Raw genomic sequence first — 16,607 nt, 5'->3', positions numbered from 1 at the left:
TTGGTTTACCTTTAAAAATGCGTTCAATGGTCATGCGTTTTGTATGTTGAGCCCAAAAACGGTCTTCAAAAATGTGCGTAGATACACATAAACGCAAGAGTTTTGAACGCGGAAGGCCAAAAGATCCATATATGTGGGTTATTATAGATTTTACAATGAAAGTGGATGCTTGAACGCGTGTTGCTGCTTCAGAGGCGACAGAGACCGTTGTTGTAATAGTGAGAGGGGGGGATTTTAAACCACAGAAAAACATGCCATTCATTTGCTCGACGGGGTGACCGTGAATTTGATGTAATATCCCTTGCTTCCTTAAATGGCCGGGCTTATTCAAATGCTATCCACGGCTATCTGGCTGCATTTGTGAGTGACAGAGGTGCTCACATTGAAATACTGCAGAATATTGGCTGTTAACTTTGTGAATGGACGAACAAAAAAAGGCTTAAGCCATCAGGAAATATTTTTTATCCATGTGCCCATCATTTCATGGAAGCTATTAGAGAAAAACAGGAAGCAGTTTTCCCTTTAGAATTGAGGATCACTTTAAAAAAAAAAGCTTTTCCAATCTGAAGCTAAAAAATGAGGTGAGTGAGAGCGCTAATTTTAGAAAAAAAAAACATACGCAGGAAGACATTAGAAGGAGATGGAGGAGGAGAAATTTGCTAAAGTGTGTCAATATGCAAATTTTACTTACAGTAAGCATGTCATTACACTTCATATCTTGAGTGTCTATGTCATCGCTCTTGTTGTAAAACTTCCTGAAGAAGTTGAAGGCAACAACAGTGTAAAGATACACCACGACTGCCAACAGACCCACAGTCAGGACCAGCTGACAGAAAAACAAAAATTACAGTAAGACAAAAAGATGGAAAAAGGAATAATTTGACAAAATAGCAGAAATCTGTACATTTAAAGAAGATTATTGGGTTCCTGCACACTGGCAAAAGATTGACTTGCCTGTTTGCCGTTGTGTGTAACAGAAGAAAGGATGGTACGAAGTGTCTTGAAGCCCATTGCAATGTCCAAAAGGTGAGCAGCAAAAAAGAAGTTGTTGTAATGACCCAGAGATGACACCAGCATGTACCAGGTCAAGTATAAGAAGCACTGTCAGCACACACGAGAGTACAAAAAAAGACGAGCATCGTTAGGTTACAAGTAAAGATCAGAAAGATAAGTATTTGAGATGAGACAAAGTCACAGGATATTACTACCATCGGTTGCAAAATTAGTTTCACAGTAAAACACGAGGAGGAGCGGATTTAGTTTTACCGTAATTTCCCCACAGTGCTTTCTAATCCCACTTTATGAGTTGACATAAATTGCAGAAAATGGTGCAATTATCTTTCCTTTAGTAGCACAAGAGCCCCAAAACAGAACAAACCAAACTTACATTGTCAGTGAAGACCACTCCTAGTTTCCAGATTTGGTACTTCACATCAATAGACCTGAATCTGAAATAAAAGGCGTTTAAAAAGGAGGATTAGAACCTAGAAAATTAGGTCAAAATGTCCACTGCTAAAAACCCTTGAACCAGCGTGATTCCTGAAAAAAACGGAGTGTCTGTCTTGTGAAATCTTCTCAGAATGTCCTGTTCCTCCTCAAAAAGAAAATAATGTCCTGGAACCCTCTTTGTCTGGACACTCATTAGGCAGCACACATCTTCACACATGTATACACAATAATAACATGATTTATACAGGAGCAGTCTTGTGCATTTTGTCTTAAATGATGATTCAAGGTGGTGCTAACAAGGCTCAAACAAACCTGTAAATAAGCCCAAAGTGTTAATCTATATTAGATGGGTCAAATCAAGAGTTCCATTCTCCTCTACAGAATAACACACAGCACAAAGGGCAACATTGATTTCCTTATTTGGGTGCTGTTTTCATATCAATACCAGGCTGTCTGTATGCTAATGCAAAGGCAGCAAATTGTGTAGCAACTGCTAGCACTGAAAGCTGGCAACTGAACTGCAGTTTGTAGCAAATGTTTCTTACATTTACTGCCAAATCAAAACAGCATCAATTGCAATGAAAAGCAAACATGCAAAAATTCTAGTAGAATTTCTAATTCTTTAATTTATGTGTCTAATTTTCCTGAAATCAAACTTGCCAGACCAGTAAATCTTTTAGGAACGGTTTTTCATTTAAAGCACATTAAGTGAATTTAAAGTAACAATTTAAAACAAGTTCTTTCATACTCACAAAGCAGCCCAGGCGGTGTCTTTTTTGACTCTCATCATGTCTTTTCTAACAGAGCTGAAGTCTAAAGCAGCCTTGTCCAGACCTAAAAGATCGCTGATCTTCTCAGAGCCACAAAGGTCACCATACTTATCCATCACCTGACAGGGGACATAATCAAAGAGTTGCTTTCTGGGCATTTTTGAGTTCTCATAACTATCAAGCAGCATGATTGACAAGAAGATGATACTTATTTACAAAAATATATATATAAATGCATCACATTTTAGGTTACATATTTTTGGAAATTTAACATTTAATTTAGAAAATTGATCTTAAATAATCAAGAAAAAAAAATGTTTCTGGTAAATGCCCCATGCCATTACATCTGCTGCTTTTACTGCTTCCGTGGGCTTGTGTAGCTTAAGTGTTTTAATGTTTTAAATCAGCACACATTGCATACATGCTTTTGTTTAAAAAATGTTTCAGAATAATTACAAAATTGTCCAAATCGACTTTGTTAAAAAATAATCATTTTAATTTTTCTTCTAAAACACAACAGACCAAAAGTGCTGGAAATGCTTGAATAATGTTGATGGCAGACAGGGGAATAAATACACCTGCTATTAAGTGATTCATTAAAATGCAGTTAGTTTCTTAATGTACTGTCACTTTGTGAAAAATATAGGCAATTATAAATATGCTGAAGCATTACTAAAATGGAATATATCATTTTCTGTGCAGAATGAAGCCAACAGTCCATGGAAGTCCTCACCTTTCTTTTCACAAATTTATCCCAGTAATTACTGGGAAATGATCTAAAAAAAAAGGTATATCATGAATTCAGATAAATACTTTATAAAACATTTAAAACAACAGAGTTTGGCAAGTGTCGTTCATAATTTTAAGTTAACTCTAGAAAAAGGGTGTTGCTGGATATTGTAGAACATTCTGACGTGTATAAAATTAACTGTTTGGAGCCAAAAAACTTACGGTGTATTAATGACCAGTCTGTCCCACTGGCCTTTAATGTCTTCCTCGGAAGGTTGCTTTGTCACATACAGGCCATCAAACTCTAACTTGCGTGCCACTTCCTTTTCACGCTTAAAGATCAGCAGAGGAACCTTTCAGTGAAAAACACAATGACTTTGTAAACAGTGTCAACTGTCAAACTGGTCACATTTGCTTCCAACAATGATTTAAAGATCTGCAAAAAGAAATATTACCAACATTGACAAGTATGTTACGCACTCTCTGATTGATGCGCTAATATACCTTGAGGTAGTAGTATCCAATGATACAACAGAAGGAGATGACTGTGTGTGCAAAAGCAAGCAGATGAAGAGAAGGCTCCATCCATCCGCTGCTCTCTTCCAGCACAAAATAATCTCTACCCCTGCTGTCTTCTTCTATAACAGAGTCCAGATCTTCTCTGTCAACAGATGTGATCCGAACCTCCTCCCCTTTGGATGCAGGCATGGATGCCACCTGTGGTAAAGCCAGACAAAGAAGAAATCAGGGTTTGAAAATGGGGAAGTGATCACTATAGTGATTTAGTAAGCCTCAGCACTACAAAATGTGTCATATCTGTTTACAGATGTGAATATTAATTCTCTAGGACAATTTTAAATTGTTATGATATGATGTTGGTATTTATGATAGGTTCCAATATTGTGCGTACCACCTGGACTGGTGTATTACTACTTCTAACTGATTACAAAATAAATACTATTGAGTAAATCATTTACATAAAGTAATTTGGAAAAAAAGTTTTTGAAAATATTATAAGTTTGTTCAGTAAAAAATACATTTTGAACAGTTTTTTTCTGAAATTCTAAATCCAAGCAAGTGGCAGTTCCTTGTGCTTACTTTGTAAAATAGAAGAATGAAGTTTATTGCAAAGGTGACAAACAGAGCCACAAAGCGCATGGTGTAAAAGTTTCTTGCAAAGAAGCTCTGCAAAAAAAAAAAGGCAAATGTTCAGGTTCTGCTGGTGTTTTTACAAGGAAACCAAACTGGATTTAATTGGGCATCCTCATCGGAGTTGTTGAGTATTTAAGGGTGCTTGAGAATGCGAGTCTACTTGTACATTACCAGCAGGCTCTTGTTTTGTGAGCTGATCGTCTCCCACAGAGCAAAATGTTGGCCGTGTGAGTCCTTTGACTTATTAGAACATCCCTTGTTTGTCAAGTTTGTCTCTGGTTTCATGTTTTCAGATTTCTCATTTCTGCAAACATGGAAAAAAAAACTGTTTTTGTGCAATATCTCTAGTTAAATTATAAACTCTTTTTTATCTTCTTATTTTATGCATTTTTATGAGAAAAAACTCACTCAGTATGTTTTAATTGGATCATGTTCCCATCTTTAGCTGTTTCGTCTGTGTCCACTTGTTCTCTGAACTGCAAAAAGGAAAGAAAAGTCAGATAAAGCAAACAAATCCGATTTTAGAGCTGTAAAAGCAAACAGCACCAATTATGGTAAACAGAAAAACACAAACAAAAACTCTCCATGTAAGCACAGTGAACAAACTGTCCAACAAATAAACAGAGAATGCATACCACACTGTGATGCTGCTCAAAGATTTCAGTGGTGACAGTTGTTCTGGAGGCTGTTTGGAACAGGTCAGTCAGACTCGCAGAGAGGTCTTTTGATACTAGTCGGTATTGGCCTCCCTCTTTTTTAAGTTTCAGGCCAAATATGTCGGAGAGTGCATCCACCTCTCTTGGAGAGGTCAAAGCTGCCATCTGCCCAATCTCACTCAATTCTGTCGGGCACAAGAAACTGGCAGAGTACTTCCTAAGTCGATTCACACCACTTGGCCCCTCCATGACCTCATCAAGAGTTGGCTCAAGGATACCGCCAAGCAAATCTGACATCCTCATCTTTTTTGCTTTCTCTATGAGCCCGCCACTAACAAAAGCAACATACAGTACGTACAAAATGCTGCGGATGACAAAGTTAATGCATTGGATCTGGGTCAAGCAAATCAATCGAAAGAGCAGAAAAGCTGAAATAAAGATATCCTTCAGTGACATTTTCATCAACGTCTTTTTGACTGAAAGCACAGATGACAGGAACAGCCACCATTGATCCACAAGAGACATTCTTTTGCTGTCCAAGGCTTCATCATCTCCATGTTTTGTGTCCTCCCCTTCTTTTCCAGAACATTTCTCTCCGGCGTTAGAGCCAGAAATTTGGGCTGCAAGCTGCATTTCAAAGATGGTGTCCTCACAGAAATTGACAAACATCTCCATTTTCTCCATCTCTCCTCCTTCATTTACCACATCAAAAATGAACTGCCTTTTAGACTCTTTAACCTGGGGTTTCTCCCATTGTGTGCGACTATAATCGCTGATCTCGAAGTAGATGCGTTCAAAGCGCTTCCCGCTGCCAAGGATCTCAATGCGTCCAAGACAGGGCTGGAAGTAAGTCAAGACACACTCTGCCATTTCCAAAAAAGTCTTCAGTCTAGGATCTTTGGGCATGTGTTCAGACAAATTAGTGAGAAGCACTGTGATGCTGAAGCCAATGTCTTTTGCAGGCTCATGGAATCGATCAACAAAGTCGGCATAATCCACAATTTCACTCTCGTTAGTCTCCATGCAGGAGAGCAAGAAATGAATCTCGGCTTGGGAAAAATGGTTGCAGTACTCCATGACTTTGTGGAAATCTTTTTTAGAAATGTTGCCTTTGCAGTCAGGGTCATATTCTCGAAAAAGCTCAGAAGATGTAAGGTCTTTAAGTTTAAGAAACATGTTAAAAAAGTTTAGAATCATTTCTACATTTCCAGACGACTCCACCAACATGTCTACCATCTGCTTTCCAATAGTTCCATTGATGACATTCCCTGCAGAAAGAAAAAAAAAAGCTTTACAGTTAAAAACTGTAACTTAGAATAAAGAATATAATATATGAGATCATATATAAGGTCATTTAAACTGCAATACTGATGATGGTTGAAAGGAAATGTTCCTCAAGTTTCTTTATTTATGTATTTACACCAACAGAGAAAGGCCCATTAATAAAATCACTAAAATAACTAAATTTTCATATAAATATACTAACTAAACATAATAAAACAGTTAATATAATAAAATAAACCAGAGAAGTTTATGCATGGCTAAACACTCCACATGTGTTAAGGACAAATTGACATGTTTTTTCCTCTTTTTTAAGTTATTAGTTTGTTTACTTAGCAGAATGAATCCATTATTAATTTCTTCAGCAAAATAGATTTTTTGTTGGTTGTGTAACTAAACAGAATTTGGATTTTAATTTTTTTTATATTTCTTAAAAAATAAACAAACAACATTTTATAATTATTATCATTAATATTAATAATAATACGTTTAATTTATATATCACTTTTATAGGCACTTAAGGTTGCCTTAATAAGCATTTAAAAAAACAAGACATAAAACATGACATCAGGAATGACACAATAGTTAAAAATTACAAGATTGCATTGGAGAGTACAATGATAAATTATGAATAAAAAATATAAAACAAAAAGTGTAATAAAAATTCTGCTGGTGATAAAATCAAAAAAATCAATTCTAGAAAATAATTATTGATCTAAATTACCTTGTCTTTTAAGTGTTTCACCCTAGAATGCCAGTATTTGGTTCTAACGTAATTTCATGCAATATATAAAAAAATAATCATACTTCAAAATGAAGTTCAGTAAAGATCAATTTGAAATATATTGAAATACTGAACTTCTATGGAGTCCTTTACTATTCATAATTAAATAAATAAATATGACCTCATGCAAATACACAATCAACCAATTAATCTCTCATAAATATATAAAAAGATCATGAAATTGTGAAAAACCTGCACACTGATTTTAAATTGGCCATTCTGTTATTCAATATATTTACTTTTGCTTTAAAAACCTGTACATTATTTTAAAACAGCATTTTAAAATATTAATTTTAATAATGTTGTATATTACTATAATGCTATGTCTTTTTTTAGAACCTCGGATTTCAAAATCAATATTTTCCAAAGTAGCTTTGTTTTTATTTCATGTAGCTGTTTTCAGAATGACTTCTTTTTTCATGAAGAGCTTTTTCAGCAGAATGAGTCTGTCTGTCAATCAGCGAAAGTGGGCGGAATCTAAACACTCATTGGCTGATCCCTGGAAATCGACTCATATTCTTAGATACCCGCTCTGCGGTGCACCAGTCAGAGAGACGACATATTTCTGCGACATCTGCACGGCTTTGCTGACATTAGAGGATCAAATAGAGACATCTTTGGTTACTTCTCCTGCAGAAGATGCAAACATCGACCACTCCATTTTTGTAGTTTGAGGGTTTGTGTGGACCAAACCACACAGGAACTCCGGTCATCCACATCTTGAAGTCCCCCGTTGAAACACTCCTGACTCTCGTTCTCACGCTATTTGCTCAGAGGTCTTCTTTGCTCTGCAGTTAACACAGCTCTGCTGTGTCCGCTCACAGATCTAGTCTGACGTCGCATCGTGCCTTACACTTTGCCGGCTGAACCTTATGATATTTTTCTATTTTCATTGAGACAATGATTATAAATCAGGTCCTTTGATTTTATGTTTCCCTCTCGGGGAAAATGTTGAACCTTTCCTGCGATGACGTTTTGACCGTGGTTGGAAAATGCAGCGGAGAGCCGGGGTTTGGTTCACTTCCCCATTCGGACCCTCTGAGCCTCCACAGCGGGTTAATAAAAGAACCAGACTCTGTTCTTTCGGAGGAAACCTTTTTTTATTATTACTTTTCTGGGGAACAGAGCAACACACCCTTAACTTGCGATCACACACACACTTGCGCTGTGTGCTCTGACAGAGGTGGGAAAAAAAAAATCGCTGAGACGGCCATCATCAAAACGTAGTTTCACTGCAGGACCTGAAGCAGAGACTCTCTGGGATGATCTTATGAACTCAAACATAGAAACATTATTATCATGTAGAACTATTCTAAATAAATACACCTGATCTCTTAAGACTCTTCGTGTGCATTGTGCATCCATGCATTGTAAGTGAGATAAACACGGGCACCACTTCATGTGGCTATCAGGCTAAAAACATTAGCTGGTAGCTCCTCCCACACGCGGCATGGTGCGTTCATGGAACTCCAGTTCATAGAAGCTTAGTGGAACTCCAACAGCCACCCCGCCTAACTTAGACGACTACTATATTTTCACGAGCAAATGAAAACCGCCGAACCGACCACAAAATCACCCGAATTATGCGCACTCGCCCAAAGCCATTTTTATCCGCAAATTTAGAACCAAAACTGCCCAATTTCTGGCAACACTGTGGATGTGTTGAGGTGCAACCCCCCTAGTGTTGAGGGGTGTGCTTTGCGCCGTCACGTTCGCTGAAGCATCTTGGATCTATGTAGTTAGGGTGCTGTTGCTTATGTCTGAGTAAAAAAAATGGCCAATAACAAAAGTGTCTCCGCCTTGTCTGGTTTGATTGACAGACATACTCATTCCACTGAAAAAGGTCATTTTGAAAAAAATAAGTCATTCTGAAAAACAGCAATGTGAAATTAAAAAAAAGCTACTTTGGAAAACATTGATTTTGAAATCCGAGGTTGTGAAAAAAGACATAGAATTATGATGATATTCAACATAATTAAAAATTAATATTTTAAAATGCTGTTTTAACTAATGAACAAATTTTTAAAGCAAAATTTTATATATTGAATAATATAATGCCTAATTTAAATATTTATGAGAGATATATTGGTTGATTGTGTATTTGCACAAGGTCATATTTATTTATCTAATTATGAACAGTTTAGGACATCATAAACACATACCAAGCATGTCTTGCTTTGAGATGGTAAATATATAGATATGTATAAATATTCCTAAAGTTTTTAAATATAGTCTACAATCCAAAGTTTTTGGTGTTTTTTCCAAATTTGTTTACTATTTTTATACAACCAATTACTTATAAATCGAAAAGACAGCAGCACTTACCTTCCAACATAGAAAGCAGAAACACAACCATGTCTTTCTGTAAATCCATGAGCTCTTTCAGAAGTTCATTTTGACTTGAGTCCTATTGAAGACAATACGTTCCCAGAAAACATTTGTTAAAATTGCAGACCTCACTACGCACATGAGATTAGTTATGAATCATATTTTAGGACCGTAACTACTCAGGTAAAAACCTTAAAGCACATTTATCCACTGCAGCGTAATAATTCAAACAATAGATTTGTTTTCAGAACAAAACATTAAACTACTATACCTGAGAAAGCTTCATCTGCAGGTGAGCAAAGATATGAAGAAACCCCACTACAGCATCCCAAAGACGGCTGTGAGCTAGACTCTGTTGATTTCCGGTGCATGGACCCTGAATGAAAACGTGGTGAATGTGCACTAAAACTGTAGCTGCAGTATTAACCTACAAAATATTTCAAAACATCCTCCCAAATTTTATCTGCAACTAGCCAGCAAGCAATACGAGGATAAAAGGTCTTATTTTGGACATGTGAGTAACATCTTATACTCCACACTTAATTTACCCATCATTTAGTCAGTCTGGAATTTAGAGTGAACTCAAAGTTATGTTTACTGCAGCTTGCATTACTATAATTGGTATAGTCATCATGTGTTATTATTCTCTACCTCTGCTTGCTAATAGGTTCCTGTTGAAAGCTAAGTAATTACAGAGGGAAACCACTTAATCACGGTAAAACAAACAATAATGGAGACCGACTGACCTGTATGTACTCGGTAAGTGTGTTGAAGACCTGCTTTGCCACTTCAATGGCCTTGGAGAAGTTGAGTTGACCTTCAGCATCAACAACATCCTTCCCTGAATAGTACCAGTAGAAGTCACTGATTGACTCCTATAATGAAGAATGAACAATGTTTCTGGGTCACAAGCAAGAATAAATTAACTAAATAAGTCTTTTAATACAACTTGAATGTATATTTATTCATTTTTTATGACATAGACTTTTAATAGCACCAATAAGTTAATATTATGCTGTTTTTAGCCTAACAGAGGCATGATTTTAAAGTTCTTTTATTGGTTTACAAATGTTTTTATGGTCTCGGGCCTTCATTTTTATCTGATATGATTTTAAAGTATGAGCCCTCGCGGACCCTGAGGTCCTCTGGTGCTGGCCTTTTGGTTATTCCAAAAGTAAGAACAAAAACATACGGCGAGGCCTCATTCAGTTTTTACGGACCTCGCCTGTGGAACAGCCTCCCAGAGAGCCTAAGGGCCGCAGAGACTGTTCATGTTTTTAAAGGAAGGCTTAAGACCCACCTTTTTAATTTAGCTTTTAGTTGAATTTTAGGATTTTAAATTTTTATTTTATTTTATTTATTTATTTTAATATTTTAATTATTTATTTATTTTTCTTTTAACTAGTTTTATATGTGTATGTAAATACATTTATTTATTTATTTATCCTATTAATTTTTAAGTCGCTCTTACTATTTCATATGCCTATTAAGGTTCATGTAATTATTTGTTTTTTGTCCATGTTTTATATATATTTTAATTTTATTCCTTTTACATTTAATTACACTCCAGTGTTTTCCTCTGAGGGATCCTCCACATCAGTGACTGACCCTTCTCAGTGAGCGGGGACGCTGCAGTGGGATCTCCTGGGTCTGACTCTTTTGATCGGATCTGGGGGGTTCTGTGGTAGTGTTCTCCATGAACTTGGGTTGGGGGGTCGCTGGTGTGGACATATCCCCAAAATATCGTTTCCCCACTTCAGGACAAAGCCTGGTCTCTACATTCTATCATTTTAGCACTTTTTTAATTTATTTATTCATTTATTTATTGATGTGTGTGTGTCTGTGGGTGTGTGTGTGTGTGTGGTTGTTTTTTTTTGGGGGGGGGGGTTGTCGCACGGTTTGTCTTGTCATCTTGTTTTTAAATTTTATTGTATTTTATGCACAGCACTTTGAGTGACATATGTTGTTGAAAAAGTGCTATATAAATAAAGGTTGATTTGATTTGATTTGATTTGATCTCTAGGATGTAAATTCTGCAGGGCTGCAGTAGTTCATCCATTTTTGGTTCGGACCAGGGAGCTGAACATTACAATTACACTATTTTTCAAACTGTATTTTTATCGTCTGGTCCTGATTCATTTTTTAAACATATGTCTTTCATCATAAGAAAACATGGCAGTTAGTATTAAAGAAATATTAATAGTTATTTTATTTTTCTGATATGTTCCAGTGACATTAAAAAAATAGGTTACCTGGACCCTTAGCAAATAGTCCACAGTGGATATAATGATGTTGACAGTAGTGTTGTTTCCAGTCTGCGTTCTTAAATAATCCTGAAAGTCTAAAATATTATCAATCAATAATCAAAATTTAACATTAAAGGCAATGAGTATGTTCTAGATAACAAATATAGTCAAAAACCATTTTTATAGTATTTAGCAAACATTAGCATGCATGATATCAATGGAGATGCCAAGATGAAAACAACCTGCGTTATGGCCTTCACAGAGTAGCTGTAGGAAACGGAATAAGTCACAAGTTAAGTCTTTGTCAGGCATCACTTTGCCTCCTAGAAAAAAAGAGATAAGGAAAAAGCAAAAAATTCAAATTACAAAATGAATAAATTATGGTAATATGACACAAAATTGAAGAAATGATAAGCCTGGGAAATAATGATGACTGATTAAGATGATTTTGGCACCAAACGTTGGAGAAAATCATCTGCTGATGATATTGAGGAAGGCAAAAAGGCAGAATTGAAACTGAGAGTGCACATATTTTTGCTGTTGGTTCATCTGCTGTGACATGGATCAAGTGTAATACATTGTTATTTTTCTTTCTGCTTGAAAACCCTACCTGAGCTCTCAGCCATGGTCAAGCCTAATCCTTCTGCTTTTTTCTGCCTCTCAAAGGCATTCGGATCCAAAACACTGGATGCCAAAAAGACATGCAAAAACACAAAAAGGGAATAAGTTCAACCGTTTTCATTTGGAAAAAAAAAAGTTTATTTTTTCACTCACCTACAAGATCTCATCAGTCCAGACATGCTTTGGAAGAAGCAAACATCCTGCTTCTCCCTCAGATATTTCAGCATTTTCTGTCATGCACAATCATCAGAGACAAGTTCTGATAAATGATGGAGCATCTCATTAAAAACTATGAATATTTTTTATTTTGCTAAAACTGCTTTGTTTTTTGTTTTTTATTTTAATAATAAAAGATATTGCAGGCTTGTTCAGACTTACTGCGTGAAACTACTTTAATGAAAACAAGAGCAACACTATAATTTGAATGATGTCTTGGAGTAAATGTTCAAACTTAAAAGACCTGCAGTTTTAACAAAAAGGATAAATAAAATAAAGAGTAAAATAAAGGCAAAGTTCAAGAGCTGCTCCGAGTCAGAAGTTGTAAATTAAAATCAAGATTGTCAGATGACAAAGAGATGGTCTCCTAGCAATTCTGATTTACTCTGAAATTTTAAGAAAGCACCATTGATGAATCAAAAAAATCCTATGTTACAACAAAACAATCTGATATCTTTTCATGCAACATGTGCTTCTGTTCAGGACTTTTACTTTACCTGTTGAACAGCAGCATTTCCCCCGTTGAGAAGAGCAATGCCCAGTTTCAGAGTAGAGGCAATCATAGAGCCCATGGATCCTATAATTTGATCAAAATCAGAGAATATTAACAACATTGAGTGATTCATATATGATGGAAAGAGCGATGTTAGTACTCATCATCATTAAGCAAAAACTGTTTCAGCTTTTCAAATGGGGCATCTAGGATATTAACATATGGAAAAAGAAGCTTAAAACTTCTTACTTAAAATGACTGACTTTAGTTAGTCAGCCGGTATTTCTCACCGTTGCTTGCACTAATGGATTGGAGCACCATTTCAGAAGCTCCACGACAATGCAACCTGGCCTGCTGATAAAGCAGCTTCTGTTTCTTCATCTCCTTCTCCTGAGACAAACAACACATCTTTCAGATATTTGTTCATTCATTCATTAATCTTCTAATTCCAGCCACTTGCGGGCAAAGGCAGGGGACATCCTGGACAGGTCGCCAATCTGTTGCAGGGCCACAATCACACACCCACGTACTTTCACATTCACACCTAGGGCCAATTTAGAGTTACCAATTAACCTATGAAGCATGTTTTTTGGACAGTGGGAGGAATCCGGAGTCCCCGGACAAAAACCACACATGCACAGGGAGAACATGCAAACTCCACACAGAAAGGTCCCCCATTGGTGTTCTGTTTCAGGTCCCCCAGCCGGGATTTGAACCAGGGGCCTTCTTGCTGTGAGGCAAGAGCGTTAACCACACTGCAACCAATACTTCAGGCTTTTTGAAAGTAAATCAACACCTTCATGGTATTATGATCAGAGTGAATTTTAGATGTTTCCCACTTCATTCACTATCCATGGACCTGAAGGCATCTAACTAAAAGCTGTGATACATCTGTGAAAATTTCATGTAAAGACCACAACTTTTCTTCCTCTTTCCACGTATATTCACGTAAGACCAACTTTTGTGCAATATGTATAAATGTATGAACAAAATGTACATAGTGGCTGTGTGACATGGCCTGTAAGGGACACTAAGGAGACAGGTAGTGTTGTGTCAACACATAAAACCCCACAAAACATCGTTTACTTTGTAAAATACATGTCGAATATAAAGACTTAAATAATATATAGCTGAAGCATTCTAAGTTTACCTACTTCAAAGCATTCTACGTGCCGCTCTTCCTCATTGTCAACGTCTCTGCAGCTCTAGGATACCCAGATACACGGAGCAGAGTGATGATGCAAAAAGAAAGAGAAAACAAAGTGAGCCAACATAAGGAAATAAAATATTTAACAATGTACAGCAACTGTTTTTACCTTTCTATCTTTTTTACATTATAAATGGAATGAACTAGGACATTAAAGCCATTTTAAAAGCACATTCAGGCACGATTCAATATTTCAGTGTATCTGAGTCTGTCTGTAGAAGATTCCTTAAGAATGACTTAATACAAAAAAAGAATAGGACAAGGATTATGTTCCTTCATTGTAATTTATTACTGGTACTGCAGGTTGGTAACTAGCTGTCAACTATTGCCTAGATAAGCTTTCTTTGGTTATTTGTCCTTTATAATGACCTGATCATGTCTACTTCTTCAGCTAGGAAAAAAAACATTAAAAATTCAAATGTAATCATAGTTTTTCATTCTTGACAGAAAAATAAAGATTACAAAATTAGCAATCAGTTTGTTTTAGATAACAAAGCTGGATAAAAGGCTTTACACTAACTCCAAATTCTTTTTTGTTCTGTCAGTGATGATGAATTTTTAGAAAAACACCAAGATTACCTTTGCCATGATATCAGTGTAGGCCTTAAAGAGACTGTCAGTCCCATGCCTATAAGGAAAAAAACATGAATGCACGATGTATACGGACATACACTGACCAAAACTATAAACGCAACACTTTTTTTATTGCTCCCATTTTTTATGGTCTGAACTCGTAGATGTGAAACATTTTCCACATACACAAAATAACCAGTTCTCTGAAATATTGTTCAAAAATCTGTCTAAATCTGTGATAGTGAGCACTTCTCCTTTGCCAAGACAATCCATCCCACCTCGCAGGTGTGCCATATCAAGATGCTGCTTAGACAGCATGAATATTGCATAGGTGTGCCTTAGACTGGCCACAAGAAAAGGCCACTCGGAAATCTTCAGTTGTATCACACAGCACAATGCCATAGATGTCGCAAGTTTTGAGGGAGCGTGCAATTGGCATGCTGATAGCAGGAATGTGCACCAGAGCGGTTGCTAGGGAATTGAATGTCCATTTCTCCACCATAAGCCGTCTCCAAAGGCGTTTCCGAGAATTTGGCAGCACATCCAACCGGCCTCACAACCGCAGACCACGTGTAACCACACCAGCCCAAGACCTCCACATCCAGCATGTCCAACTCCAAGATCGTCTGAGACCAGCCACTTGGACAGCTGCTGAAACAATCGGTTTGCATAACCACAGAATTTCTGCACAAACTGTCAGAAACCGTCTCATGGAAGCTCATCTGCATGCTCGTCATCCTCATCAAGGTCTCGACCTCACTCCAGTTCGTCGGCGTAACCGACTTGAGTGGGCAAATGCTCACATGCGACGGCGTCTGGCACGTTGGAGAGGTGTTCTCTTCAAGGATGAATCCCGGTTCACACTGTTCAGGGCAGATGGCAGACAGCGTGTGTGGCGTCGTGTGGGTTTTCTGATGTCAATGTTGTGGATCGAGTAGCCCATGGTGGTGGTGGGTTTATGGTATGGGCAGGCATATGTTACCGGCGAAGAACACAGGTGCATTCCATTGATGGCATTTTGAATGCTCAGAGATACCGTGACGAGATCCTGGGACCCATTGTTGTGCCGTACATCCAACAACATCACCTCGTGTTGCAGCATGATAATGCACGGCCCCATGTTGCAAGGATCTGTACACAATTCTTGGAAGCTGAAAACATCCCAGTTCTTGCATGGCCAGCATACTCACCGGACATGTCACCCATTGGGCATGTTTGGGATGCTCTGGATCGGTGTATACGACAGCGTGTTCCAGTTCCTGCCAATATCCAGCAACTTCGCACAGCCATTGAAGAAGAGTGGACCAACATTCCACAGGCCACAATAGACAACCTGATCAACTCTATGCAAAGCAGATGTGTCGCACTTCATGAGGCAAATGGTGGTCACACCAGATACTGACTGGTTGTCTGAGTCCCCTGACCCCCTCAATAAAACAAAACTGAAGATTTCACAGTGGCCTTTTCTTGTGGCCAGTCTAAGGCACACCTGTGCAATATTCATGCTGTCTAAGCAGCATCTTGATATGACACATCTGTGAGGTGGGGTGGATTGTCTTGGCAAAGGAGAAGTGCTTACTATCACAGATTTAGACAGATTTGTGAACAATATTTCAGAGAACTGGTTATTTTGTGTATGTGGAAAAAGTTTCACATCTTTGAGTTCATACCATAAAAAATGGGAGATATAACAAAAGTGTTGCGTTTATATTTTCGGTCATTGTATGAGATATTCTGGAAATGTCTGGTCAATAAAAAATAAACTAGACTAAAGAGTTTATTTTTTCTACTCTCAAGCTACAAAAAAGTAAGAACAATAAATAAATTGTGGTATGTAATGAATGAAAGATAGCTTAAACTATGCATGAAGAAACAAACAAAGAAATTGATGAATCAGATATATATTTTTATAAATGCAGAAATTGATTAAAGGTGTTTTAGCCTCAATTAAGGTTTTAATAATGCAGTGTTGAGATTTTCCTTTCAATATAAGCAGAATTTCTTTGGCTGAAACAATATTGCTCACAAAACACTACTGCCAGTGAGACCTAAAAATCTGATCAAATAGAAATCTATGAGGCAATAAAATATGTATTTTTTAA

General features: G+C 37.1%; 1 protein-coding gene across 2 annotated transcripts in view; it reads right to left on the bottom strand.

Moving 5' to 3' along the window:
* The window catches only part of ryr2b (ryanodine receptor 2b (cardiac)), a 68,858-nt gene that overhangs the window by 6,775 nt on the left and 45,476 nt on the right, over window positions 1-16,607 (bottom strand). For both annotated transcript variants that reach the window (XM_023963050.2, XM_078932476.1), the window contains exons 78-99: window positions 14,512-14,560; window positions 13,880-13,930; window positions 13,016-13,115; window positions 12,730-12,809; window positions 12,170-12,246; window positions 12,006-12,079; window positions 11,638-11,718; window positions 11,402-11,490; window positions 9,896-10,024; window positions 9,421-9,525; window positions 9,147-9,228; window positions 4,736-6,024; window positions 4,509-4,576; window positions 4,272-4,404; window positions 4,047-4,133; window positions 3,453-3,665; window positions 3,171-3,301; window positions 2,953-2,995; window positions 2,202-2,338; window positions 1,388-1,448; window positions 955-1,101; window positions 692-826 (exon numbers count right to left, since the gene is read on the bottom strand). In XM_023963050.2, the coding sequence (XP_023818818.1) occupies window positions 692-826; window positions 955-1,101; window positions 1,388-1,448; window positions 2,202-2,338; window positions 2,953-2,995; window positions 3,171-3,301; window positions 3,453-3,665; window positions 4,047-4,133; window positions 4,272-4,404; window positions 4,509-4,576; window positions 4,736-6,024; window positions 9,147-9,228; window positions 9,421-9,525; window positions 9,896-10,024; window positions 11,402-11,490; window positions 11,638-11,718; window positions 12,006-12,079; window positions 12,170-12,246; window positions 12,730-12,809; window positions 13,016-13,115; window positions 13,880-13,930; window positions 14,512-14,560 (3,361 nt within the window). The remainder of the gene's footprint in view (window positions 1-691; window positions 827-954; window positions 1,102-1,387; window positions 1,449-2,201; window positions 2,339-2,952; window positions 2,996-3,170; window positions 3,302-3,452; window positions 3,666-4,046; window positions 4,134-4,271; window positions 4,405-4,508; window positions 4,577-4,735; window positions 6,025-9,146; window positions 9,229-9,420; window positions 9,526-9,895; window positions 10,025-11,401; window positions 11,491-11,637; window positions 11,719-12,005; window positions 12,080-12,169; window positions 12,247-12,729; window positions 12,810-13,015; window positions 13,116-13,879; window positions 13,931-14,511; window positions 14,561-16,607) is intronic.

Source organism: Oryzias latipes, chromosome 15, assembly GCF_053564925.1.
Source record: "Oryzias latipes strain Hd-rR chromosome 15, Olatipes_Hd-rR_3.1".
Lineage (NCBI taxonomy): Eukaryota > Metazoa > Chordata > Actinopteri > Beloniformes > Adrianichthyidae > Oryzias > Oryzias latipes.
Note: the sequence above shows the minus strand (reverse complement) of the source record. Positions and strands in the feature narration are given on the sequence as shown.